The 27,156-nt window shown below is 40.0% G+C and overlaps 1 protein-coding gene across 5 annotated transcripts in view; it reads left to right on the top strand.

Moving 5' to 3' along the window:
* Positions 1-9,272: 9,272 nt before the first annotated feature.
* Positions 9,273-27,156, top strand: part of atrnl1a (attractin-like 1a) — a 338,833-nt gene continuing 320,949 nt past the window's right edge. For 3 of the 5 annotated variants that reach the window (XM_025897448.1, XM_025897447.1, XM_025897449.1), the window contains exon 1: positions 25,047-25,351. In XM_025897448.1, coding sequence (XP_025753233.1) covers positions 25,062-25,351 — 290 coding nt within the window. In that variant the 5' untranslated portion in view covers positions 25,047-25,061. Of the gene's footprint in view, positions 10,467-25,046; positions 25,352-27,156 lie in introns of those variants that run through there. The other 2 variants (XM_005473721.4, XM_025897450.1) reach the window with 2 other exon arrangements.

Below are 27,156 nucleotides of genomic sequence, written 5' to 3'. Positions count from 1 at the left end.
AAGCTTAGTTTTATTTGGAACAATTGTAGAAGAAGAGTCGGGCGTCTGCTTCATTTAACAGCAGAAACTACAAGGTGACCGCATGCACGGGGATCTGTCTTAGTGCAGGAGCACACATACCTGACAGGCTCAGTACAACACCAAGAGCAATTCACATTTTACACAAGGGAAGGATGCCTTTACGTGCAGATAGCATTTAGTGTTTTCAGCACTGGACCAGCTGAAAACACTGACAAAATATCAGACTGGTATCAGTTTTTAATAGAGAGTGAACATGCTCTGTTATCTATTAGCAAATACGTAGGACAAATATAGGCTTTCACTGGGTTTGTTTAATGTTTTAGACAAGAAAAACAGTTTCACAGTGTTGACCTGTTTTCAAACAGCTGGTCTCTTTCTTTAAGTTCACTTTTCTTGAGTACTTGTGCAACAACAATTACAAAAACAGAGAACCTTTATTGTGATGTCTTCATCTCTTTAGCTCAAATATGAGGAAGTTTGAGAAGACTCCAAAATATCTTTACAATCTGCAGATCACAAGTCTGTCAGAGGCTAGTTTACTTGCCTAATTTAGGCCATGTTATGCAAAAGTGAACATTAATATAGAGTGGGTGCAGATTAACTGAAAAAAGGTGCATATTGAGAAATACTCAGATGAGCAGGGTGAAAGTGATCTGTTATGCTTAAACCTTGAACATCGCTGACCCCTGTTGTCGATTGTTTGTCATTTCAAGTTTCAGGCACCTCCCACCAGCTGCAAAAATGATAAACTGCACTGCTTCTGAGAGAGGACATAGAAAGTAAATTACTCTACACTGTCTGTCCCAGTTTAATTCTCTTGCAGCCTCTTACCGTGGTCATTTCTGTGTCAGAAATACAAGAACTAGCGTATTACTATCATGATTTTTTTTTCAGTGTCCTAAAAAATTACAAGGTGACTGAAAAATAAAGAGACTTTTTCATATACTTATAATATACTGACCTAATGATTTCAAGAAACACACAGAGGTGGAACCATACTTGCATACAGGCAGGGAAACATTTTTAAGCCATCTTAGGTTTTTAATCCTCAGGTTTGTACATTTTATTAAATGTTACACTTTGTTACAGTAAATGTAGAATATTAGCAAATCGTTTAAGATAAAATTAGGCTATGTGTGTGTCTCAGTTTAAAATGAGTTTGACACCTCTGATCTGAAAGAAGTGCATTGTTACTCATGTTACCAATAGCTGTTAGCTTAATGTTGGCTTAACATTAGCTAATGTAACATTTGATTCCATTCAGCGCTAATGTTAAGGCAACTTTACTGCAAAAAGTAAAAAAAAAAAAAGGGATGGAGCCACAACAAGGCCAGACACGTGGATATTATATTAGAATCTGGCCTTGTGGTTTGTTTAATTTTTAACAAAGGAAAAAGAAAGTCCAGACACTAAGGAACCATTAATAAGAACTATAAGGCAAAATATTACTACATATATAGAAAGGGATGATACATGAGGATCAACAGAGATTTGGATTATTAGCAAAGTGATGAGGACCTGACAAACCTATAAGACAACTATAAGCTTTAAATGTTTCTTCGAAAGAAATCAATCATCATCCAGATATGCTTTGAGTGTATAAAGACATACAACTGAAAGCAAATATGTGGGAATGTCAGCAGTTAAACTGCTGCAGAAAGATGTTATTTGCTGTGTCTAGCGAGCACTTGGTGGAAGCTCAGTCTATATTGTTATAGATGTGAAAACACAATTTTGTCTTCCAATTGTAGAAAAGAGTTTGAAGCTTCCTTTTATGAATCTTTCAGCTGCTGCAGAGAGGAACGACTGTGGTCGGTGGTTGCAGCAGTGAATCTAATATTCTTCTTTTCTGTGGTTTTCCATCATTGTTTAAAAGGAACAATGTATTTCTGTCGAAGACTTCTCCAACTTGTTTTCTCATTAAGCACGTCAGCCAATGTGTCTCTGAGCTCTGCAGATAGGAATCAATCACACGCACAGGAAATCCCCTGGACTCCGGCCACGTCCTGCCCTCTTTCCCCTCTCACTCGGCCGGATCTAAATCAAACGAGCATGGCTTGGCAACAGTGGATAGGCTCTTCATCACAACTGTAACTATGGTCACACTAGGACAGTAACATCCCCATGGCTACAGGAAAATAACTGTCCTGAACATTTTTCCACTTTAAGTGGCTGCAGGAATGAAAGGAAAATTCTTTTTATGGATCAGAGAGGAAGTTCTCAACAGGAGAGAGGAGAAACTGTAGACTGTAGAAAGATGGAAAACTGTTCCGAATAATTGTAGGAACTGTTACTAATTTGTTTTTATTGAATTTGACATATATTCCAAACATAAAAATTCACATCTCCAGTAACAGTTCATCCATCCTTTCCCTAACTGCTTATCCAGCTATGGTTCCTGGAGGCTGGGAGCTGAATGATAAATAATAAATTCATTAAAAATAATAAAACATGCCAATATTGTATAAGCTTTATCTAAAAGGAAAGTTTTAAGATAGTCTTATAAGCAAAGACAGTCTGTCTGCCAAAGCTAAACAGAGAGTTGGTTGGAGCCTGATAGCTGAAGACTCTGCCTGCCACTCCTACTTTCAGAAACATGAAAACCCTGACATCTAAGAAAATTGAATAAAGATGTTTACATCTCTTTCTGAGTTGTTCTTCCCTTCCTGTAGTCGTATAAGTCAGTTTCTCCATTACTTACCTACTTTTACTGGTAAAACAGCAATCTTTCTGAGAAACTGAGAAATTTGATTTTGAAATGAAATTAAACAATTACTAGTTGAAACTAATCAAATTTTCTTACAGTTTATGACCTTGTTTTTCAGAGTGGTACGTGTTTATATCATATTTACAGGGCAAGTCTTCACTTCTCATTTTCCAAATGATTGACACACTCAGTCACAGATGTCCTAAATCCATGATTTCACAGTCTTTTGTCATGCGTTTATTTTTCAAGAAGGACAAAGAGATTAAACAAAGAGTCAATCATGACTTTCTCACATCTTCTGGGAGCCCTAAGCAGGATGGAAAACCCCACTCAGCCTCCAGTTAAGCCCTTCTGTGTCTTCTGTATCATTATTTTTTATTCTTTTCAACTGGATATTGTTTGTGTTCCTCTATCAATCTTGAGTCTGAGTCTGACTCTGAGCTGAAAAATATATATCAGTGTAGAAATCTTTATACTGGGAGTTCTCAAGGCTCACAAGGACCGAGTGCCAAGTTAGGAAACCAACATATTATTGAAGACTTCACAAGAAAATAAATGTTTAGTCCATGTTTGTAATGTGTCAGGTCAGTGCACCAGCTGTATTTGTTAATGTTAGGGAGCGTTACTGTTGTGATGGCTAGAAGGGCTGAAACTGAACACAGGGACACCATCCTATCTTCAAATCACGCACTGATAACTTCACCTTGTCCTTGAGCTTCGAATAATTGATTCCAAATTAAACAATAAATTTTTCACCGATCTGGTTGTTAAATTTCTATGTAACCTGCTTTAGCAGCTACTAAACACCAGGGGGCACCAAACATCAATCAACATTTCTAATGTTTTTATAATCTCTTCCCAAGGACAATATAATTCCCCTTTCTTTTTTATCATCCACTCTCCCGCTGTACGTCAGTGTGTGGTTTAGTGTGTCTTCTTTCTTTTTTATGTCGGTGAAATGGCTGCAGTAACTCTCAATCTGCAGCCATTTTTGAGGCACATCTGCGTTATTAAACACCCCACAGCTGGTAGTGAAAAACATTAATATGAGCACGGAGAGGAAGCTGATGGGCAGCAAACCAAATAGGCTGAATGCACCTTCTCTCTATCCTGCATGTCCGCATAATCCTTACTCATCCCCGTCCCTCCGCACCACTTAGTTATTGCACTGTTTAATTATAAACAAACTGTCAAAAATCAATATTGGTTTATTTATTTTTTTCATTTTTCCCCTCAAAGTGGATTCTTTGTGTAAGCCAATCAATAATCCTAGTTTGGCCCTTGGGGGGAGGTTAAAAACGATCTATAATAGGATTCAACTCAAGCAGCAGGAATAACAACGAGCCAAACCAATTTCCCACAGGCTAACAGTGAGCTTTAACACCACCGTTCGCAGTCCCTTGTAGCTTAAAACCATGAAATGTGAACACAGAGGTGACAGTTTGCGTTTTTAGGCCTTTCAGCCTAGAAATGTTTTAAAAGAATGATGACATGTAACTTTCATTTGTATTTATTCAGTCAGAAACACCACCAGGGATGAAAGCATCTAGTTAAAGTTACAACATTGACATCCTGACACCGCACTGTGACAAACAATTAATTTTCTACTTCATGTCCTGCTAGAAAGTTAATGAATATTGATATGGAAAAGGTGCACACCCCCATATTCTTGACCTTGTCATTTATCTCATCTTCTGAGGCGAAACAGAACCCAGATCAGTATTCTCATCGGAAGACATTTGATAAATACTCTCCCTAATTTAGAAGCAAAGCAGATGGTCTTGTTGCTGGCAATAGAGTTGCGAAATTGGGGCAGAGAAATAAGTGTATGTCAGCAGCAGAAGCATCAGCAGCAGCAAGGTGCTCTGCTACGAGCAGGAGGTAGTGCTGCGTGTCCCAGGAGGGGTGTAGAAAGGGAAAAACCAGCCTGCAATAAAACAGCTGTTTCCGCAAGAAATGGCTGGCTGCCGGAATACCTGCAACTCTCAGATAAAACCAAGTCCAAATAAGAGTTCTTTCTGAGCCAAATGTATTCTTTACATACCCGAAGGCACTAGAAATGAATTTGAGTGGGTTTAAAAAAAAAAGAAAAAAAAGAAATAGGCTGTTAAAATCATTTAATGTTGTTGATTGATGTGCCTAGTGTGAAGTATCAAACCCATATAAAACCAGTCCCAATCATATGTAGCTGATGGATCTTTTACACTGTAAGATATGCTCGGTGTTTTTGCTGAACACTGCAGGCTTTCACTTATCTTTTTCAGAGTCATCTTCTTTTGTTTTTCTTAATTTTAAAATTTCGTAAATCAGTGAACACCGCACACCAAAGTTTGGATGCTTGGTGTGCGGATCCGCTCCTAACCTCCACTAAACAGTTTCAAGTCTTGAGGTAAGTATCACTTATGTGAATGTTAGACCTGAATGGCTTATGGGGATCATAGGAAATAAGAAAAAAGCTCCAGAAAAGCCTCTAAATGGATGTTTGCAAGCTGTTCTGGTGCGATAATGTCACCAGCTGTCTTATGTGTCAACTTACTGTAATTATCACTTAGGTTTAGGACATTTTTGCACCCAGTAAGGTTCTCAGACTCAACGATTTCTTCTGAGCTCACTGTCTTAGAGGTTGCTTTATTTACATTTCCAAGTAATATTTCATCAGTTATATTTGCATTAATGATATTTGTAAATGTCATCATGTAAGGTCGTGTTACATTGGTGCTAATTTGAGCTTTTGACCTAACAGAGATTTATTTATAAGCCCGTTGTCAAGGATGTAAAATGTGTGCTTGTAGGCTTTACTCCTGGCCTATACTTCCTTATAGACACCTGCCACCACCAGTATGTGTGTTTGTAGTGGTAACGGTACTCACCTATGAAACTAGGTCGTATGCATGTATAGGTAGTAGGTCCATATAGTGTGTTTTAGACCCTTTCAAGAAGACAGAAGTAATATTATGTGAATGACTTATTTGTAATAGCTGAAGTCCATGTGTGCTTTTTGATCTTTGACAGTTTCTCCTTGTCTTGTTCAAGCATCATCATGGTGTCACTCAGCAAAATGTTTGTACTACACAGGTGGACACTGATACTGGACCATAAGTAATGCATCACAAGGAGCATCATGATCACCCTCTGATAAAATAAGTTTCTCACATCAGTGTTACAAGAACTTAATGTCATAAAAAGGATCATTTTTACCCAAAATATGATGTTTTCCTTGATATACCCGAACTTAAAAAAGCAGCAAGTGAAAATCAAAGCAACACTGAGTGAAAGCAAAACTTAACTGTGGTCACAGATGAGCTTGAACTCCAGTTCATGGTTGAAAGTCAGGTGTGTTTGTGCCACGTTCCTCCATGGTCACATTTCTAAAGTGAAAACATTTCTTTTTGTTGCTTCAGGAATGCTAAAAGAAACCGTTTCAGACTGTAGGAGCAAATCTGGTGATCTTTCAGGTGGGAGACTTATTTAATTTAAAGCTGCTTTCTTTTTTATTTTGGCTACTTGGGGGAAAGATGAACTCTTGTTCTGAGAAGTTTTGTAAAGACACTATTTTCTGTGTATCAAACTACACCTGCAGTTACTATGGAGGATGCTGGGATGTAGACACCCCTGTTGCTCTGGTCAGCTGAGCTGCTATGTTAGCTAGCTTGCTGTATCATTGTTGATGTAGATGTTGACATTAGACTGTATGGTCATATACAATAACCTGTGGCTACAAAAAAGTCACACAGACTAGTGCTAAAGCCAACAACAGTAGCCCACAATCACATTGGTGACATGGGGTGGCCATGCTTTACATGAGGTATGATCAAAAAGTCCAGGTCCATAAAAATATCTACTTAAATCTGGCCAATCTTATCTTTAGATCTCTCATTGGAAGTGCTGTTATGTCTCTTGGACTTGTGCGTCTGAGATCTGTGTTGGATCTCCCCCATTGTGTCAGAAGGCCAACTCTTCAACTTGATTTTTTTTATTTTTGGGAAGTGGGTGAAGCTGAAGGGAGGAAAATCTGGGGTACAGCTGGTGAAAGAAGAATGTGCTGGTGTGACCCACTCCTCAGTTGTTGCAGCATGACCTGAATCTCATCACCAGCCGTGATCCTTTCACATGAAATTCAGGTCAGTTTGATACACTTGCTCTCTGCACGTTTGAGGTTTATGGTGAAATCGCTGAGCACACCTTATAAGTGGTCACAAAGGGACTTTTTTTTGCTAAAAACAGCTGAGAGAAGCTGTCTGTACATGCCTGAAAAGACTTTGAAGTAAATTACAGTCAAGTTTTATTCAGGCAGGGTTTTTGACGTTTATTAACCTGCTTGTAAAATATATATTCTCCACTAATTATTAAGAGTAATTTATGACCGTTTACGCGCTCTGTAGATGTTCCTGTTCCATCATCTGCTGACTGCTAACTTTGCCTGTCTGTTTGTTGTGCAGGAATACAGCGTGCAGTGGATCTATCAGAGCTTGTGTTAAATAGTTACGTGCTCCTGCAGAAAACAGCTTTTTGGTGAGGGCAGTGAGATCGAACCTCGCAGCAAATAAGCTGTAAACCCCAAAACTGTAAGATCAAAGAGACTCACAAAGCTGCACGGTTAGTAATGATTTGGAGTGCTTTTGCGTATTACACACCTGAACACAGAATACCCTTAGCTTTTATTTATTAGTATAATTTAGCCATTAAATACATTTTTTTGGCAAATTTTGGCCTTCCCTTTTTGTAGCTTGGAAGAAATTTGGATTCAAATAACTCACTGCAGTGTTGAGACTCACCTTGTTAAACACCAGGTGTCTACACACATATGTAACTGCTGTAACCAATATCTCAAGTTGAAACAGTGTGATTCTTTTCATCACACTGCAGCAGAGTAATATCTTGCTTGAGAGAAGTCAATGTTTCGGTTTGAGGATTATCGTCTTTTGGCTTGCTGCATGGTTTTTGTGAGCCCTCGGGGAGCCCAGATGCAAATCTTGGCTTTGTTTTTCAAAAGCACCGCTTGGCTCTAAAGAACATCTTTGTGTCTTTAAAGCCTTCAGAGTGAGATAAAGTTATAAATCAGGCAGACAGTTTGGGGAATTAGGCCTCTGTTGTGTCAGTCCGGTTTTAATGTTGCTGTCATATCTGTCTTTGAATCGACTCAGATGCATCCAAATGTGTCCAACCAATGCACCGAGAGCTTAGGTAGAAAGAAAGAGGTTAGTTTCTTATTTGAAAGGATCTTTTCTCAACTGTAGATATTTTGCACTTTAAATCAACACTGATTGATCTCTGAAATAGAAAGACAGACTGTAGGATTTCACATCTTTTACTGTTTCCAGCTGGTTTTGAAATGTATGTTACATAGATAATAACTATTTGAGCAATAAAGTGAACCAGTGATTGCTAGAATGAATTCGGTGGGGGTTGTTATGCTGTCTCCAATTTGTCTCGGGACAATTGTTCTAGAAGAAATTACCATTTTGCTGCAGTTTTATTAGCGATCATTCCCTGTGGTTACCCTTTCTCATAAGTTTCTGTGAAGGCGCCAGTGCGTGCGTGAAAAACTTCTGTCGAAAATGAGTAACAAAATTGGATTTTGATTTTATGGCTGAATTTACTCAGCCTTGAAAAACTAAACAGCCAGTGTTGGATTTTGCTGAAAAGAATTAAGAGCTTTTTGAGTAACCAGAAAATTAGCTAATTTTTTTCATCAAGAAAAAGACAAGAAATAATAGAAAGACAATCATATGGATAACAGACTTGCAGCCTCACTGGGTAATGCTTCGGGTGATAACGTGTCCTTTACAAGGCATGCATTTTGTTTTGACATATGCATCATACAGCATATACATTAGTGGTCTATACAGTGTGCATGAATGTACTCTTGGGGACCTAATTGCTGGATATCAAGGTCATTCTGCATGATGTCCAGGGCCAAAAAGATCCACATTCACAACGCTTCTTCTAGATTTGCTGAGGGAATATCAGGAGACAGCTGGTGGTCAGGAAAATACAGAAAGATGATGGGTTTCCTTGTTTTCCTCCCAACATGTGCAGTTTTTGGGGCGATCGTGGCTCAAGAGTTGGGAGTTCGCCTTATAATCGGAAGGTTGCCGGTTCGAGCCCCGGCTCGGACAGTCTCGGTCGTTGTGTCCTTGGGCAAGACACTTCACCCGTTGCCTACTGGTGGTGGTCAGAGGGCCCGGTGGCGCCAGTGTCCGGCAGCCTCGCCTCTGTCAGTGCGCCCCAGGGTGGCTGTGGCTACAATGCAGCTTGCCATCATCAGTGTGTGAATGGGTGAATGACTGGATATGTAAAGCGCTTTGGGGTCCTTAGGGACTAGAAAGCGCTATATAAATACAGACCATTTACCATTTTGTTTTACTGGTGAAGTTTGCTGTAGTTGCAGATAGCCAAAGCTCTCAGTGATCAGTGAGACTGAAAAAAAGCTACAAGAATTAAGTTTCTAAATGGAAGAAAGAAAAATAATAGAAATATATGTAAAGGAACCCCTATACCCATCCTAGCTGATTACTTACAGTACAGCACATGGTGCATCATTTTGACTTGGAAATACAATAACGGTCTCTCTCTATCTCTCGGTATAGATTTAGGTAAGGAAAAAGTGTAGGTATGCATCCCATAGAGATAATTATTGTAAAGGGAAAATATTTCTTTGTGCAAAATGTCTTTCTTCATTCTTCCTTCTTTCATTGTTCGCCTCGAACATGCGCTTCAGGTGTAAAAACGCGCTGAGACAGACGGTGTTGCAGACGAATGTCACCGGCTTTGTCTCTGCTGCATGCCGTTTAAAGGGAACTGCCCCTTTAACCGCGTGGCCGTACTGCTCATGCTCGGGGCTTTGTGCTGGAGTTTCCCCCTGTCAGAAACCAGCTGTGCGGACTGAAGAGCGAGAGCAGCAGGCAGGAGAAAGAAGCAGAAGAAGCGACGATCCGGGGGGAGCTGCGGCTGTCGCATCCTCGGAGGAGAACAAACCCGGGCAGAGGGGAGGGCGCGTCTTTGTCTGGGAACACATCCAGCAGGAGAGGAGCGCACGGTCGTCTGAGCTCCGTGGTTTGATTTTATCTCCTGGATTACAGCTTTTCCGCGCTGAGAGAGCATCATCCGGTCACGATCGCGTGTATTCATTGGAAACTGCACACTGGAAGTTATCTGGAAGAGTTGCTTGGACGCGCGTAAGGGGGCTTTCGATGTCAAAGTGGATGAGTAGGCTACGAGAGGAAATGCGTTCACGGGGTTTTTAACGTCGGAGCAGTTTCCATCAAAGTTTCACCTCTTTGTCCCGTCCCGCAGCTTCTTTCCCGCAGCTCGGCATGTTCTGACAGCGTAACTGCTGTTTTCCTGCGCCTTTCCCACAGGCGTCACAGGTAAGCTGCTTGAGCCAAGTGACACCTCAGCTCATGACAACACATCACCTCACAGCCTAACGTGACGGCTCGCTTTCTCTCAGCTTGCAGCCTCGGAAAAAAACAAGTCTGTCCGCGTCCATCATGGTCCTTGTTAGCGAGACACGTCTGCTCACCTGGACCAGGTCTTCACAGAGCAGGTCCCGGGAAGTGTTAAAAATATACCTGGGAATACTGATGATGCTTCATCTCGTGGTCCACGCGGAAGCCTCCTCGGTCTCCAAGTCTTGTGATAAAAGCTGTTTTTCAGGGAAGTGCATCAACGGGACCTGCGTGTGTGACCACGGCTGGGTCGGGGATCAGTGCCAGCACTGTCAGGGAAGATTCAAGTAAGTTGGGGATTGACAGCTTGCGAGAATTTACAGTTCAAATCGTACCTGTTGTACTGTTTCTCATATCACTGTTGTGGTGATCAAAGGCCAAAACATGCAGGGTCTAAGATCTGTATTGGTTCCTACATCTTGTAATATTAGTTAACTAATCTCACTCTTCAGGGATTAAGTGTAAAATGTTCACCTGCGTTTAAACCCAAGCACTGTGGATGATACCTGGCTCTATTGTTAGAGTGTATGAGGGTAAATTAATGCCAAAGCAAAAAAAAAAAAGAAAGACTGAACACCCTGAGGTTATGCATTTATATTTTATGTAAAAAAAATGGTAGAAGTTAGTTTAATTGTCTTGGTGCAATCGAAAACCAGTACACAGGAATATTACATGGAATCTACAATAGTAAGTCACGGTTATGCATGAGTGTAATGTACTACACAGCTTTGTTTGGTTGGCTGCATGAGTGTAAACATATTTCTAAAAGGTGGACATTAAATTTTAAAGCCCAGACATCAGACTGGTCACTGCTTTAGAGCTGCACACCCGAGTCTCCTTCAGCTGGCATCAACCAAGTGATTCAGCCATTGCACGGCTGACGCCTTGCCTGTGATGTTTTCTGAGACAAATTTGATTTGGTTGCAAAGCTGAAATTTGAGTGACTTTGAGGAGTAAGTGAAAAAGTAAGAAGTGACCATACTTCTTAAGAAAACTTAAACAAAGCTGACTTAAGGTGTTAAGTTCTGATTAATGTCTCCAGAGTCTGAACGGGTTCTGCTAACATATTTGTAAAGACACAAGCCTGACCCGAAAAAAAGAAGAAAAGAATAGGCATTGTTTTGTAGAAGCACTAATTAGTACAAACCACTGTCACCTGCTCAGCTACAGGCAAGCAGGAGAAGATGGTACAACTACACAACACAGTGCTAGTGTGTACTCTAGAAAGGATTGCAGCAACAGTTAAGTTTAATAATACATCCGAGTGGGGACATATTTGTGTCTGCGCGCATGCATGCAAAAAGAGAGTATGCAGTAATTTCAAATATGGTTCATGGGGACCGTGTGGTTTTCTTTGTGTCACTTGCCCAGAACTGGCACCAGAGTAGGTCCCTGGCACACCTGTCTCAGGTGGGCTGACTTGATCATTTGATATCTTCATCTTCATACATGTTCTTAGTCTGGTTTCACTGGGAAACCCTAACAGGAGAAAAGGTGGAGATTCAGAGAGGGTAAAGTAATTCCAGCCCCACAACTCATTCAGTATTATGTATAGATATGAAAGCATCTCTTCTGAGAAGTTTAGGTGTAGAAACATAATCTGTACCACTGTATTTCTTAGCACATTATCTTTTAATGCATTAAAGATGTAGTAGTAGTAGACTGCAACTTTTTTATTTTAATCTTTTGATCTTATGCTGCATCTATGTTCAGCAAAAAGTTTTTAAAGGTTTCCAACACAGGCAATGGTACATGCACATTTTATCATAAAAATCACTTTTGGTATTGCATGTAATGACACCTCTAATAAGTGGAGCAAAGTGAAGAATGACATTTGGAAGGGAAATTACACAGCAAAGAGCAGATACTGGGGGGAAAAGTCACTCCACCCACTGTTCAACTGGTTAATTCCCTCTTGACTTTTATAGCAATATGGAAGCCCCACATCACATATGCATGATGATAAAAGTTAAACATTTTATATGAAAAGAAAAATGTGTTTGCTGTTTATAAAAGTACACAAGAACTAGTATAGTCACTGATGTCTAGGTCAGGTCGTGTCAAGGTCAGGTTAGGCCTGAATTGCTCTGCAAAATGCTTCCAGCTACAGAAAGTTATTCTGATAAGCCTTCCCGGGGAGTGTGTGTACGTGACAAAGAGGCAACTTAATCAAATGTCAGATTAAATGTCTTCTATAATGGAGGTGTTTCATGCTGGACTTAGAAAAACTGCTTTAGGTATTGTAAAAAAAACTTGGAACAGATATTTCCCTCTCTCTGCCTGAGAGCAGCTTAAATGGTCAGATCCCCTCTCCCTCCTTGCTCTGTGGCAATATTCACCCCTCATATCGTCCAGAAGAAACAAGCATACCTTGTCACGGTCACCTGCAGCCTGCTCTGTTTGAGTATGGATGAAGAAATGGCAGGATATCAGTCTGGTATTTTCTCTCTAGAGGACAGTATCGATTCCTCAATCAATATGAATGTTGCAAGAGCAGTGGACAACACAAAACCGCAGGGATGAGCTTTTCTTCTTAGCATCCGCTTGATATCATTCACTAATACAGAGTGCTTCTTATATACAAGTAATGGGAAATGATGGGAGTGCTCGATTAAAAAGGTAGAACAGCTGTGCCATCAAATTGCCCAATGAAGTGAAAGCGTATCATTCATAATAGTTCTGAGCTATCAGTCTACAGCATGTTTAACCCTTACATGACCACTTTACAACTATACAACTAATAAGGGCTTGCTAAGCAGAGACTTAAGGTGTCAGGAGGTCCCTGCAGCAGATTGCATCTATTTGGACTGTTTGCTACAAAGGGTCACTAAAAGACAAGAAAGGGACTCAAATGAGTACAGAGAGACCGACATGACCATGACGAAAGAAATAATGATTGTAAAGAGACACAAGCTCACTACAAAAGGGTGCAAAAAAAAGCAAATGGATGAAAATAATAAATGACCACAAAGAGATGATTAAACAATACAAAGAAAAGACAGCTAAAATGACCACCGACAAAGAGAACAGTTTACAACAAAAGAGCAAACATAAATAGCATGAATTGGGATTTGCTGACAATAAAGACACAAATGAAAACGGCTCACTCACTATATCCTAAATGACCGTAGACCACAGGAGACCTAAATAACCACAAGGAAAGACAGATTTATCGCACAGAGACACTAACTCATGAAAAATATGAAAGAAATGCAAACAGATGAAAATGATGGATGTTTTTTTCATTAGGAAGAAGCCGTGAAGCGAGACTTTTAAACACGGCACATCTTAAATGCAGGTGGTGGCATTAACTGATAAACACACTGAAGATGGTGATTTAATGGCATAGGAGGTCGTTACATATAATGGGGACACAACTATGTGGGAAGTGACATGTGGGGAAAAAATTGCCTGCATCTCGGGCTTTATACAGCATTTATTCTACTGCCAGGTGGCGATAAAAAGTGCCTACTGTGGCTCTCTTTATCCTGTTGCAGGTATGGGCTTAATTAGAGTTGCTTTGCATGACTGACAGTTCAAAAATAATCCTTATCTATGTTTGACCCTTGGTTCATCCACTGTATGAAACAAGCTGTTCTTTGCTCCTTTCCCACTCTCTTTTAACCAACTGTCTCCTGATTGGCTGCCCCTTGTAAACAAAGTTTAAATAGCAGGTATGAATAGCAGGTGAATAGCTTACAGTCAGTGATATAACCACATTAGGGATATCCTCTCTCACTGATCTTATACAGAGGCTAGAGTAGAATAAAAATTGTCTGAACACTGAGCTCAGACATTTGGCATCAACTTGCACATATCCTAAAATAATTATATGAAACTTCAGCCATGTTTGATAGAAGCATCCACTAGTGTAGCAGGATATGCATGACAGAAAACAGGAGAGACCAAAATAAAATCCTTTCATGTTACACATCTGATGTCAGAAAAGGATTAAAATGACCATGAAGTCTTGATGTTACTGGAGGGGTGGGGGAGTGGGGTACATTTGCAGGCCTATGCCTGGGCACCACTGACTCAGGCTGCTCATGATGTGACTGTGTTCAGTGACCTTTGACAACAAGTTTCTAAACATAATAATCTTCCCATCCTACTCACATGAATATGGTATTAATGTCTAAAATAAAAATGGACGGATGGATTTCAAAACCTCCCTTTGACCACTAGAAGCAAGCCTCATTGTCATGCACTGTAATTAGCCCTGTCTGTATATTCTATAGCTTGTACCTTAAAGATGGACCGATCCACCACAATGGCACCTATTGTTTTCTGTGTCAGGTGTTAGACTGTAGCTATTTTGTTCTATGTGTTTTTTTGGAGTCAGAAGTATTTAAAGGATGGAGTGCTAATTGGAGTGGAGTGGAACAAACCTTGCTTAGCATGCTGCATCTATAAAGCATATGGGTGCATATGGGTACACCTGCCAATTAGTGGGAAATAGCATATAATTAGTATCCCAGAGTTTCACTCTGAGACTGGAGCACAGACGTCATATTGTCACATACTTCCAAGGGATCCAGTTAGTTATGGAGATGAAGTCTAGCAGACAGCAACATACTTGCCAGGACTCAAACTTTAAACCTCACCAATATCCAAATAAAAGAGTCTAGTTGTTATGAATGGGGAAAAAATGTATCAGGGTGTAAAAATGCTTATTTCAACAGTTATTTTAACATGGAAAAATAACTATTGAAACATTTTAATGTGGGAATCTATGGGAATTTAAAGTGGCTATTTGAGGAACTGCAGTTTTCAGTATTTCAACATTATCTTCATTTTCCAGCCTTGGAGGTTTTGCGTGGAAATATAAAAAGATATCTTGAAAAAAAAGACTTCTAATTTTAATTTGTAAAGTGAAAATGTGTCTCTATGTTAAAGTTTGCATTTCTAAATCATCTAGTAATGGAGCAGAAAGACAATGGAGGTTGCTTCCTGGTATTATGAACAAGCTGTTGATAAGTTTCCTTGTCAACAACCTGTATTACAGAAATGCTCTCTCCAAACAGTTGTATTAGCTAATGGAATTCACTGTGTCATCAGCTGCATCTATAGTGAGGACAGACTGAAGAACAGGGGAGCAGAGAGAAAGGGATCTGTGCTTCAATATCGCTGGTCTGCTTTGAAAATGCTCTATAAAGCTAAAGCTTTACTGGCCATTGGATTGCAGTTGGATGACACACACACACACACACACTGTACTGTGCCACATAGATCCAATAAAGGAGAAATAGGGAGACAGCTCTGCTTTTCTATTGATTTAAGGCATATGTGTTCTGTTTGGTCTTATTGGTTCACAGTATCACTCTTTGTTTTCAAAAGGTATTTTCTCTGTCTTTATTTTTTTCTGCTCTCTTGTTGTTTTTCTTTTGATACAAACTAGATAGCATCTTTTTTCCCACCTACAGCACACAAAAGCATACTTAAAGAAACACTTAACTTTAAAATCCAATTTCCTTTGATAAGATGTTTTTTTTTAAACATTTCACAGCACTACAGTTTCCAGTATATTTGAAGTTTGTGAAACATCTTTAAACACACACTGTTTTCTTTTGTGTTGGTTTGCAGTAATCTATGGTAAAAATGGCTTGCATTTGTATAGCGCTTTACTCAGTCCCTAAGGACCCCAAAGCGCTTTACACTACATTCAGTCATTCACCCATTCACACACACATTCACACACTGGCAATGGCAAGCTACATTGTAGCCACAGCTGCCCTGGGGTGCACTGACAGAGGAATCTCTTTATGTCAGAGCTTTCTATCACAGTGAAAGAACTCATCAAACTAAAGGACAAGATCTATTCAAGTCAACATTGTAAAATTGTTGACCAATCCTTAAGCTCTTCTTTTGAAAGTTCTGTTCCAAGTTTACTACCAACCAAATGGGTCCAGTCCTCACCCTATAGTACTTTCCTACAGCTTGATCAGGTTGCTCTTCTTGTGGTTCTCAGTGATATTGTGCTGTCTTGAATCTTTCATCTTTATGTCGTATTCATTCTTGTTCTGCTCTGGAGATCAGCTGTAAACTGGAGGGTGACTCAAAACAGAACCCACAATAGTTGGAGAGCTGGTGCTACTACACAGAGTTCAAAGAGGCAGCCAAGCAGAATGGGGAAATACTATGCTCAGCTGCTCTCCAATGTAGAAGAAACTATGTTTAACATCCATTTTCACCAGTGCTGGCTCTAAGGTGTAGTGGTTTAAAAATGTTTGCCTTACATTAAACAAAAGATCCCTGATTTGAGACACAAACCCAGCCTCTGGGGGTCACAAGCTAGTACACTCCCAGTGTCTCTCCCAAGACTGGGTAAACTCGAGGGTTGGGGCATGCAGGGCATTTGGCATAAAATTTGTGCCAAATCAAACAATGAAGTACCCTATGGCAATGCCTTGGGAAATAAAGCCACAGCTGAAAGTACTTATCTTTCACAAGTTGTGCTTGTGTCCTTCTGTTAAACTGAAACATACTCTTTCTTTTTATTTCCGTGTTGGCCTGTATCTACTAGGTGTCTGTTCTGCTGTTCGGTGTGGGTATTGCTATTTATTTATTTACTTGGTTGACATCAGCCGCAGTCTGCTGGTAGAAACATTGAGACTGGACTGTAAGGATGCACTCACACTCAGCATGGTTGCCTTGTACTATCCCTCCTCCCCACTCTCCTGCTGGACTGTGCTCACCTTGCCTTAAAAATCTGGCCTGAGTGCACATCAGTTTATGTTAGCTGCTCTCTTGCACTTGCTCACTTTCTCTTTTATGCACTCTTGAAGCTCAGCTGGGGAAGTGTTGACACACTGTTTCCTTACATATTTGGTAATTAATTAACAAGAGGATTTTTACAGAGGTAGCAGATCCCTGGTCAGACACTTGTAACGGTCACACTACAGACAGACTCCTAGAGTGCATGATTTGCTTAACTGTGCAGTTATCACACTAGTTGAACAAACTGATCTTTGGGGGACAGCTGTGCCCAGAAACATTATGGAAACCATTGAAGAACTACAAAATACTCTTCTAGGAAATGCAGAGGTAGTCATCCTCCTTATGTTAATTTTGGAAGCACTTCCTGTAGTTTAGCACCAAACCTCAATATCTCCATAACTTCAAAGTATAAGAATAAGGGTTAGTAGACCCATCCATCCACACCAGGAAACTCTTGCTTATGTCAATGCAGTTCAGAAAAGTAGCCCTAGAAATAAACAACCACATTGTATTCGATAATACCATAGTTTGGAAAACAACTAAAATTTCAGTGATGAAAGCTGAGTGTACGATGTCCAAATCAAGCGCTTTGCCTGTGTATTCATCTGTCATAGCTCCTGTCAGCAACAGGAAACATTTGAAAAACAACCCATGCTTATTTTTTGTAATGTTTTCAGCACTGTTCAAATGCCAAATTGAAGAGTCTCCTTAAGTCAAGTGCACAATCAGCAGGAGTAAATCATAAATCACAAAGGAGAACTATGCTGCAATGAAAGAGTATCTCAATAGAAGGATTTCTTCAAACTAAATATGTTACCTGTTTATCCTCGATTAACCTCATGGTTAGAAGGAGGAGGCGGTGAAACACTTGTAGACCTGCGTAACAGTGGCATCTGGCAGTTTCACCAGCAAACTGTCTAATGCAGCACATCAAAGTAAATCTTTTTGCCCAAGGTTTTGCTAGAATAAACTGCTGCATTAATCTTGCTTTGTCTCTTGAATGTTAAGTGAAAGCAGCCAGAAAGACTTGAGGCCACAGAGAAATGAACTCACACTGATCAAACATTTTTAAGCCATTATCTCCCAACAGAGATGTAACAGGGAGGTCTGTAAAAAGATGCTGATGGTACTAATTGATAGAGAGGAGGAAAAAAAAAACCCATAATGCTGCTGCTGTAGAGCCAGATGGAGCAAACTCAATCAGTTTATCAGGCTTGGGTGTGATAAATACAGCATGCTTTGCTCCAAATTTAGACGGCAGCCAATCAGATGACAATACAATATTGCACTTATATTTAGTGAAACTATACATACAGAAAATGCTATTTTTATTTCTATAAAAAATGATTATAGCTTTAGATTAAAACCCTCCACTTCATGTCTGATTTAATCTGTCAACTAATACTGTGAGCGCAGTTTTTATATCATAGTGGCACCGAAATCCTATTACGTGATGTTGGAGTCCATTATGGTCCCCGTTCAGCTCTGCACATCACTTCTGTGTGCAGCAGTATGAATATCATGAATATCATTTCCCTTGTTGGTTCAGAAGTTTGGCCCAACAGAGCTAAATCCATAGAAGTGATAACTGAGAATTTAAATCATGATCATGGGAATTTGTTCAGTCTGAACATGACATGAAATCTTGTTGCCAAGTCTGAACAACATAGGTTCTGTTGTCAAAAAGATCTTTTAACTATTTGAAGATACTTTCCAATAAGTTAATGACTCGTTCTTCAGTATAGAGTAAATTGGATTCAGGACACATCCATTGTGAAAGTAAAATATGTACATTGGCAAAAAACGGTCTTTTATTTATTATGAATTAATCAGCAAACACTGAACTATACTAACTTTGAAAATAAATCTCTAACATAGTAAAAAAGCTGAAAAATTAAGGGATCTGAATACCATAGCTTATATATGTTGATGCATTCTCAATCATCCAGGAAAGTAAATCTCCAAAAGTTGAATCTGTTCATCTGGACGTAGTGTTTTGTGGGAGAAACGTTTCGTCACTCATCCAAGTGACTTCTTCAGTCTCAGCTGACTGCAGGTTTCCCCAAACCTTATAAACAGTACATTTGCATAATGACTGAAACCAGCCCACTGAAGGAACAATGGGCTGTGAGGTCAGTTCCTTAATCATAATTATGCAAATTCCCATGACCATTGATCAACAATCACTGACCAAAACCCACTGATCAAAGAACACTGATCAATGGCCATGAGTACCATTCACAGAGAGTTGGGGAATGGCTGCAATCACAGCGTTGTAAGATGGCTTATATACTTTTTTCCACATATCATATGTAGAAATGTGTTGTTAAAGAGCTTTTTGTGTTTCTAACTTATATTGGGAGATAAAAAAAAAAAAAGAGAAGAAGATATATGTAGCCAATATCATGTGACTAGCTAGCTTGGCTAGCAAGGTGCATCCATGGACTGATGACGCAGCTCGAGTACTGACTCCTTCTTGGACTGTCTGTCAGCACAGCTGAGTGCAGAAAAGCCACAAATGTGGCCGAGTGTTCCAGTTTATAAAATTAGCTGAGGTGATGCCTGGCAGACAGCTAGTGGCTAAAGCTACTCATGTCAGGAACAGCAAAAGCAGCCTTAACCCTATTAAATCTTTTTCACCCAAGTGTCACACAGACTGCCTGGACCTATGTTGTAATTGTGGCTGTAAAATTACAAGATAATTCTCATTTTTTCTGAACCATTTACATTTTCTCTCTAGCCCAAAATGGTTGAGGAGTTATGGAAATATAAAGCACACACTATGTCCAGCTGATTCCTCTGTCTGTGTGTTAAGTGAGCAGTACCTTGTGAATTGTTTGTGCTATTGTGACACAACAACTATCCTTATACAGAACATCTCTTTTCCTCTTTCTTTCTGAAACCATTTGAGTTTTCTCTGTAGCACAAACGGTAACAGAGTTACGGTCGTTAAAGAGTGCCTGTAAAATCGTCCCACCGTCAGGCCGATGGTAAAAAGAGTTTATGTTTCATGTCTTAAAAAAACCGAAGTGGCTGATTGGTTAATACCATAAAAAGAAAAAAAATCCACCAGTTATCAGCTGTTACTAGGAAGGAAGAAATGAGCCTTTAGAGTCCCAAAAAAAGGTTTCCTACCAGACTGTAACCATGTTAATTTGTGCTTTAATGGGAGTCTGTTGTAACTGACTTACTTTTCGAAACAGCCCCAAGTGGCTATTACTGCGTTGTTTTTTTCTTGGTATTTTAGGTACATCTTTTTTAGCCCATGAAGTTGTGGAGCTTGAGTCCAATCCAGATTGTTGTAGATTGTGAAATAGAACAGCACTGCTTGTTTGAGCTGCAGTCTAGACAATGCACAGCCACATTATTTATGGCCAGCTTAACCATTATCACACAAGACGCCTCTATACGAGGATCAGGCTTTAACTGTTAAAACTAAAACGAATGCCCCTTTTAAATAAATTTGTAGAGAAGTTGTTACAAACTGAATTTGGCAATTTTTGTTGCCAAAGAAATTTTATTTTTTTAAAAAAATGCAGACAACACGATGTTTTAAGTGCATTAAAAATATTTTGAAGATGAAAATTCCTAATCAGTTATCACCATCTCACTTAAAGTAACAGTATCTATTATTTTATAAAACCGTACCTGTCTAGTTGATTGATTGATTGATCATACTTTATTCATCCCGAGGGAAATTGGATTAAGGCTGCCAGCCGTGCCAGCGCCGTCTTACCCTTCCGACCATACATACATTACACAAACATCACATGGGGAAGACAGGTCAGAGGGGTATAACATGGAAAAGCACAACTGAGGAAAGACAAGGAGAAAAAAATAACTCCCCCCAGACTGAGCTCCAACAGGGAGATCAGTTTGAGAACAGAAAAAAACACCTTTGCACATAGCACATGAAAAAAACTCTAATACACCAAAGAAACACATGACAAGCAACAGGGATGGGTAAAGGGTGAGAGACAGCCAATGTAGACAGTACATCCGGGCCTGCAGCCTATGCGCTGGTCTCCATGATCCACCGTCAGCATCGGGAGGGAATAAGCGTCGAAGGTGTTTGGAGGGGGGAGGGGGGGATGAGTGTACATCTGCATGTGTATATATGTCTGTGTGTGTGTGTGTGTGTGTGTGTGTGTGTGTGTGTGTGTGTGTGTGTGTGTGTGTGTGTGTGTGTCCAGAGTTCAGCTGAGACAGTGTCCTTCGCCCTGCCAGGCTAAGTAAACAGTCTTCCAGCTAACCCAGGTGGCCTTGCATAGAATGGGAAGAACAGTCTCAACACAGTCGTTATCAGGGTGTTGTTGTACAGCTCCAGCCTTGAAACCGCAGCTGGCGCCAAAGGGGTCTCCGCATGAAGTGATGGTGGTTTTAACTTTACTGCGAACAACTCATATGAATTTCAAAGCTGTTCTAACAGTCCAACACTGGTCTCTCAATCTCCCGTTGGAGAGCCGCGAGCTTCTCCATGATGTTATCAGACTTACGCTCCGTGATGTTGTCATTCTTGTGCTCAAAGAGCCGATTCTGAGAACTCATGACCGCAGTGAGCTTCTCCAAGATGTTATTGTTAGTATAGTTATTGTTTTCTGTAAATTAAGTATATTAAAAATATGTCATATTACATTTTCTTAAATATCCTGAATGTGATAAAATGAACACTTTGCTGTAGCTTTAAGTTGGCATCAGTGTTAACACTTTATTTTATAGTTTGGTAAGTACCGACATATTCAACTTAAAAAAACACACACAAAAAACAAATAAACAACAAAAGAAAAAATAAACATATGCCATAAATACCAGCAGCTGGCAAGAATTTCAGTTCAAGAAAACTCCAAAATATTCATTGCAGTTACATTTTAATTCTGCCTGTCTTGATTTATCATAGCATTTATACCTGCCATCAGATTTTCTGTTTTTTGTTTTTATAGTAAGCCTCTTTAGTGAATTTGACCTGAGGACGAACGTTATCGAGAACACAAAGTATCATATAAGAAAACATTTTGATTGCCTTAGGAGATGCATTTGATAACAAACAGGGTCTTATTCTAAAAAAAAGCCCCCAAAATCTTAAAACACACTCATCATGTTTACAGTAAATTATAGCCACAAATATGCATAAATAGTCACAGTCGCAAAGGGAGTTCCAAATATAAATCCTGCTGGGAGAATGGAGCCATTCAAGGATGAAACAACCACACGAGTGTTTTAGTGAGAGACGTGCAGAGTGGAGACAGAATAGAGTGCTTTTTTTTGCCATCAGAGTCATCATCTGCTGACATGGGCTTCAGTCCATGTGTGTATGTGTGTGATTACGTGTGTTTAAGCCTCTGGCAGTGTGGCGTAATGATGACACAGCTCGTCTACTGAAGATGCCACCGTTCTGTGCAGAGCTGTGGTTTGTTTGAGTGTGTGTTTGTGTTGGTGTGTGTCTATGACAAACCGTGCGTGGGAAGGAGGAGCATCACACTGCCATCTGTCCAGTGGGAGTTAATCCTGCTATGATGAGAGAATGCAAGGGCATAACACACGCATGCACACATGCACACGCAACCACATTAAAACAAGTAAAGTGAATGTCGCTGATCCAGGCATGTGCACCCCATCTAAGCATATGGGCTAGGCACATATGATTGGAGAGAAATTATAAGGCCCAATCATATCATTTCCTCTCTGTCACCTTCTTTTCAATCCTGATTTAGTTACACGCAACTCCATATCATTAACTGTCCTTCTACTAAAAGTGAGGTTTTTTTTCTTCTTCAGAGTGTCGCCAGGCTCTGCTATCAGGTTATTGTTATAATTTAGGATGTTTACCTTTCAGTATAAGGGGGTGTGAGGTGACTGTTGTTGTACATTGGTGCTTTATTAATGAAACTGAATAGAAATGAACATGCCTTCATGAAGCCATGACACTGCCTTCCGTAACTCCACACTGCAAAAACAGCTCAGTGTGTCAACACATGAAAAACAGCTGAAGGCACCAACCCCGATTCTTCAATCTTAAGATGTTAGTCTAATTAAAACTCCACAAAATGCTATGAAATAAATCTGATCTCTGGAGACACCACCCCATTTAGGAAGAAGGTGGGAGGTGACTCAAACTGGCCAGAAGGGAGTGACTCCTCTGGTTGGAAATAGAAGTACAATTGTAGAACTCTATAGTTAGCTTAATATAAGACGTCAGTAAACACCCGATGACTTTATAGTCTGAATCCATTATTTTATTTTATACAACATGTTGTAAATTTTTGCTTTCATATCTCAAGGTCTTGTTTATGAGTGTGGGAACAGCGGAGTGGGAGATTGACAGACAGATTGGTTTGGCTTCTGCAGTGTTATGGACCATATACTCGTCTGTTATGGTGAAGAGAGAATTGAGCATGAAGGTCAGGTTGTTGATTTACAGGTCAACCTACAAGAACCCAGTTGAGGTGGTTGGATCTGACTAAGATGCCTCCTGGATCCTTTCCTGATGAGTTTCTTTCCTTTTTTTTCATTTGTATCCTTCTTGGAGGAAGCTACAGGGTAGAACCAAGAAATGCTGGAGAGATTCCATATCTTAGCTGGCTTGGGGACAAACTGGTGACCTCCCAGAAGAGAAGATTCAGTCATTAGGGAGACGGAAATCTGGGCACATCTGCTTAGACTGCTGTCCTTAGACTTGGTCGAACGTAGAAACATAAACCTGGATGTGCTTTAGGATGAGAATACCTTTTGATTGATACGTTTTTTACTGTATGAGCATGCAATGTTCCTCTGTTTCATAGTCAGGGTGACATTTGGTTTCAAAATTGGTGGAGACGGTTATCCAACTTAGGACAACAAGGCCCCGCTATGCAAGGGAAGACCTCAAGTGATAATATCTGCCTTTTACCTACAGATGTTTCCCTACTACAAAACCCATTTTTGTGACTGTACAATGTGAAGTCAGTTACTTGTGGTTGTGAATTGATATATGCTACAATTCAGTGATTTCCTGTGGCTGGTATATTTGTAAATTGAACATCTTTGCAGTTCGGTCAATGATCAGCTAAAACAAACAACAAGACCTGGTAGGATCCTCACTCTAAGCGCAATTTATGTCCCTCAAAATGTGTCCGTCTCAGTACTTCTTACCGTTCATACAGCGAGTAAGGAGGGTTTTCATCCACACCAGACATGCTCACGCGCAGTGCTTCAGAATTCCATCTTTGTGTCGCTGAAAGTGGATGACGTTTGCATCTGCTAAATGTTGTTTAGTTAACACTAGTTTCTACTTCATCTCTTTGTATGTTCTAACTTGCTGATGGACCAAAACAGCACAAGCAACAGCAGCCCACAGACTGGTCGTATCACATACTTTGTGCATTGCCTCCATTGACAGCAGAGCTCTTAGCAGATAGATGGGTCATCCTCAGAATGGCACCAAACTGCAAATGCGCTACCCTCACTAAACAGCAATTTACACTTTAATAAAGGCGTTGACAGATTTAAAAGTAGTAAGATAGTAAAATAGTTATCTCATGTGTAACCCAAAGGCCATATTTTCTCTAAGATGCAGTATGAAAATGATTTTGCAAATGAAAGACTCTTTTTTTTTTTTTAATTCAGTCCAATTAAAAAAGAGGACAGCACAATAGAAACTTGAACTCAAAAAGTGCATGTGTTGTTAAAACATTCATTTTCTGGATATCTGAACAACAGTATACAATGGAATTTAAATATGAGCTGATTTTCAGTGACATTTGGATTTGAATTTGATCAGTACTTATGGATAGCTTCCAGCCGGTCTTTACTCCTGGCTTTGTGCTGCATTAGAGCTGAAAAGACATGTAAACAACTCACCCCAATCTTTATTTGTCTTCTCAAGACATGTTTGTCACAAATATGTAGAACCTGGTGTGCTGTCTGTTCATTCATCTGTCACTTTCAAGCTCTTCCAGTGACAGGAAAAAATGATATAGCTTGTTGTTTAGGTGATAATTGATGTCATGGTCCTGGGACTTCTACCCGGTGTTTTGTGTTTTCCTGTATTTTTGTCATTTGGTGTTATTATGTTTTAGGTCTACTGCTTATTCTAAGGGTTCCTAGGTTATTCTGTTTAGATGTCGTTTATAAGATTTCCCCTCGTGTCCTTACCCCCTGTGTCTCCCTGCGTGTATCGGTCAGTTCTTATGCCTTGTTTCCCCTCCTTTCCCAGCCCGTTAGGTCTGTGCTCTCCCCATGTTCTCTCTCTGCCTCCTGTCTGCGTCTCTGGGTACTTCCTGTTTTACTTTGATAGTCTCCCATCAGTGTACGTCACGTTGTTTGCCCCTGTCCTGTCTTGTTATGATTATCAGTGTCAGCTGTGTTCCCCGTGTGTTCCCACGTCCCTCGTTATCCTTCGGTGTATTTATGTCTGCGTCTCACTCAGTTCCGTGTGGCGTCCTCCCTCTTGGCTGTGTTTCCTCGTGAGCCTCCCCGTGTGAGTTTAATAATTTCCCAGTTTAGTTTGGTATTGTTTGTATCGCCTTTTCCTCCGTTTCAGCAAATAAAGCTGCCCTTTTGAGTTTAAGTTTCGTTTTGGTGAGTTTGCACTTGGGTTCAATTCCTGCCTGCACACAGCTCGTTCATGACAAATTGACTCAAAAATAGTAAGTATATTAGATTGACACCATATGTCTGATCAGCTACTTTCTCTTATTGTGTGGGAAAACACCAACATTTTGTGTAAAAATTAGACTCTTAACAGACAATTGTCACTTTTTCCTCTGTCAACTAGAAGTCTTGTAGGCAACATTCAAACTGCAGTCCTGGGTGCACAGTTCAGGTTTCTTGCTAACACCCAATGACTGTAGAAAACTTTTATACAGTCAGTGGCAACACCAGATATTTTTCCTCTAGGTGTTCACATTTTTGTTTTTTAAAATAAAGCCACAGTATTAAATTCCAGTGTGCACTGGTCACAGGCCTGAAAGACGTCACATGAGTAATGCATGAGTAGTACAGGAAAAAACACTGAGGCCACAGAAACCAACATTTACAGTTTTAGAGACAAGTCATTAGAAGATACCATTGAAGCCAATGAACTTGCATGGATGATAAAGACATAAAATTATGGCTTTTCTGTGGAGTGGTGTTTTTGCTCCACAGCTGCTAGAGCACAAACAAGTAAACTAATCGAGAGCTAAAAATAAAAGTGGTTTAGACTGAGTGTGATGCAAAAAGAAAAATTAATCTTCATCTGAATTACGATGATACACGGAAGTGGACAAAGTTAGATCTGAAAAGATTAGATCTGATGTGATTTGTGTTGCTGTTACTGTACTCATTTTTTAATATTAGAGGGAAGAGACACCGGGAATCATGAGCTACAAGAAGCATGTCTGGTAGTGCACCGTGCTGCTGCCAGAGTCTCTGTTTACGATCTCCGTGAGACCACTGCTGGTTTCCATGAGTCAGTTTTGTGTCATACTCTTTGCTGAATGGTCAACAAAGTTTGATCTGGGAAACAAAACATGTTCATCTAAAGTCAGGAGCAGATTTTCCTACACGTATACCAACCAAGTGTGTCTGTTACGCATCTAATAAGCACATACATACAGATTATGTTTCTTTGCAAGATATATTTTGTGGGAAGCAGTCACATGAATTCATGACATAAGCTTGATTGTGTCCATCTTGAATTTTTACTGAAATACGACCAAGAACAGTTTTATTTCCCTGCTGAAACCCTAGAAATAAATGGTGTGTGTATGTACGGTATGTGTCGTGTGTGTAGTTGCTTTAGAAATGTACACAGTGTGTTGATGATCCTCTGGGTCTCTGCTGACTCTGAAGTTATTTCCTGGCGGGGTGCATCTCTTTGGATTCAGACCTTCCTCTGTGTCCTTTATGTTTTTTTGTTTTTTTTTCACTCTACCTGTTTTCATCTCTCCTTCAGCGCTCTCATTTTTGTCCAAGCAGAGAGAGAGAGAGAGAGAGAGAGACACACACACACACACACACACACACACACACACACACACACACACACACACACGGCCATGTTTTCCATCCATGCCTTGAGAAAAAAAGTCAGTTTCTCTTTTTTCTAACAATCTGTTAGTTCTCACAAATGATTTCATCACTAAAGCATGTGCTAGCTCTGCTTTCCTGTTTTTGTATCCATCTGTGTGTGTGGGTGTGTGTGTGTGTGTGTTTGCACGTGGTGGGTGGTTGTGTTTACAGTGAGAGCTGGGCCTCCGTTATTTGTCTCCATGTTTGGTGTTTGCCCATGTTCGCTTGTAA

This window comes from Oreochromis niloticus, linkage group LG13 (assembly GCF_001858045.2).
Source record: "Oreochromis niloticus isolate F11D_XX linkage group LG13, O_niloticus_UMD_NMBU, whole genome shotgun sequence".
Lineage (NCBI taxonomy): Eukaryota > Metazoa > Chordata > Actinopteri > Cichliformes > Cichlidae > Oreochromis > Oreochromis niloticus.
Note: the sequence above shows the minus strand (reverse complement) of the source record. Positions and strands in the feature narration are given on the sequence as shown.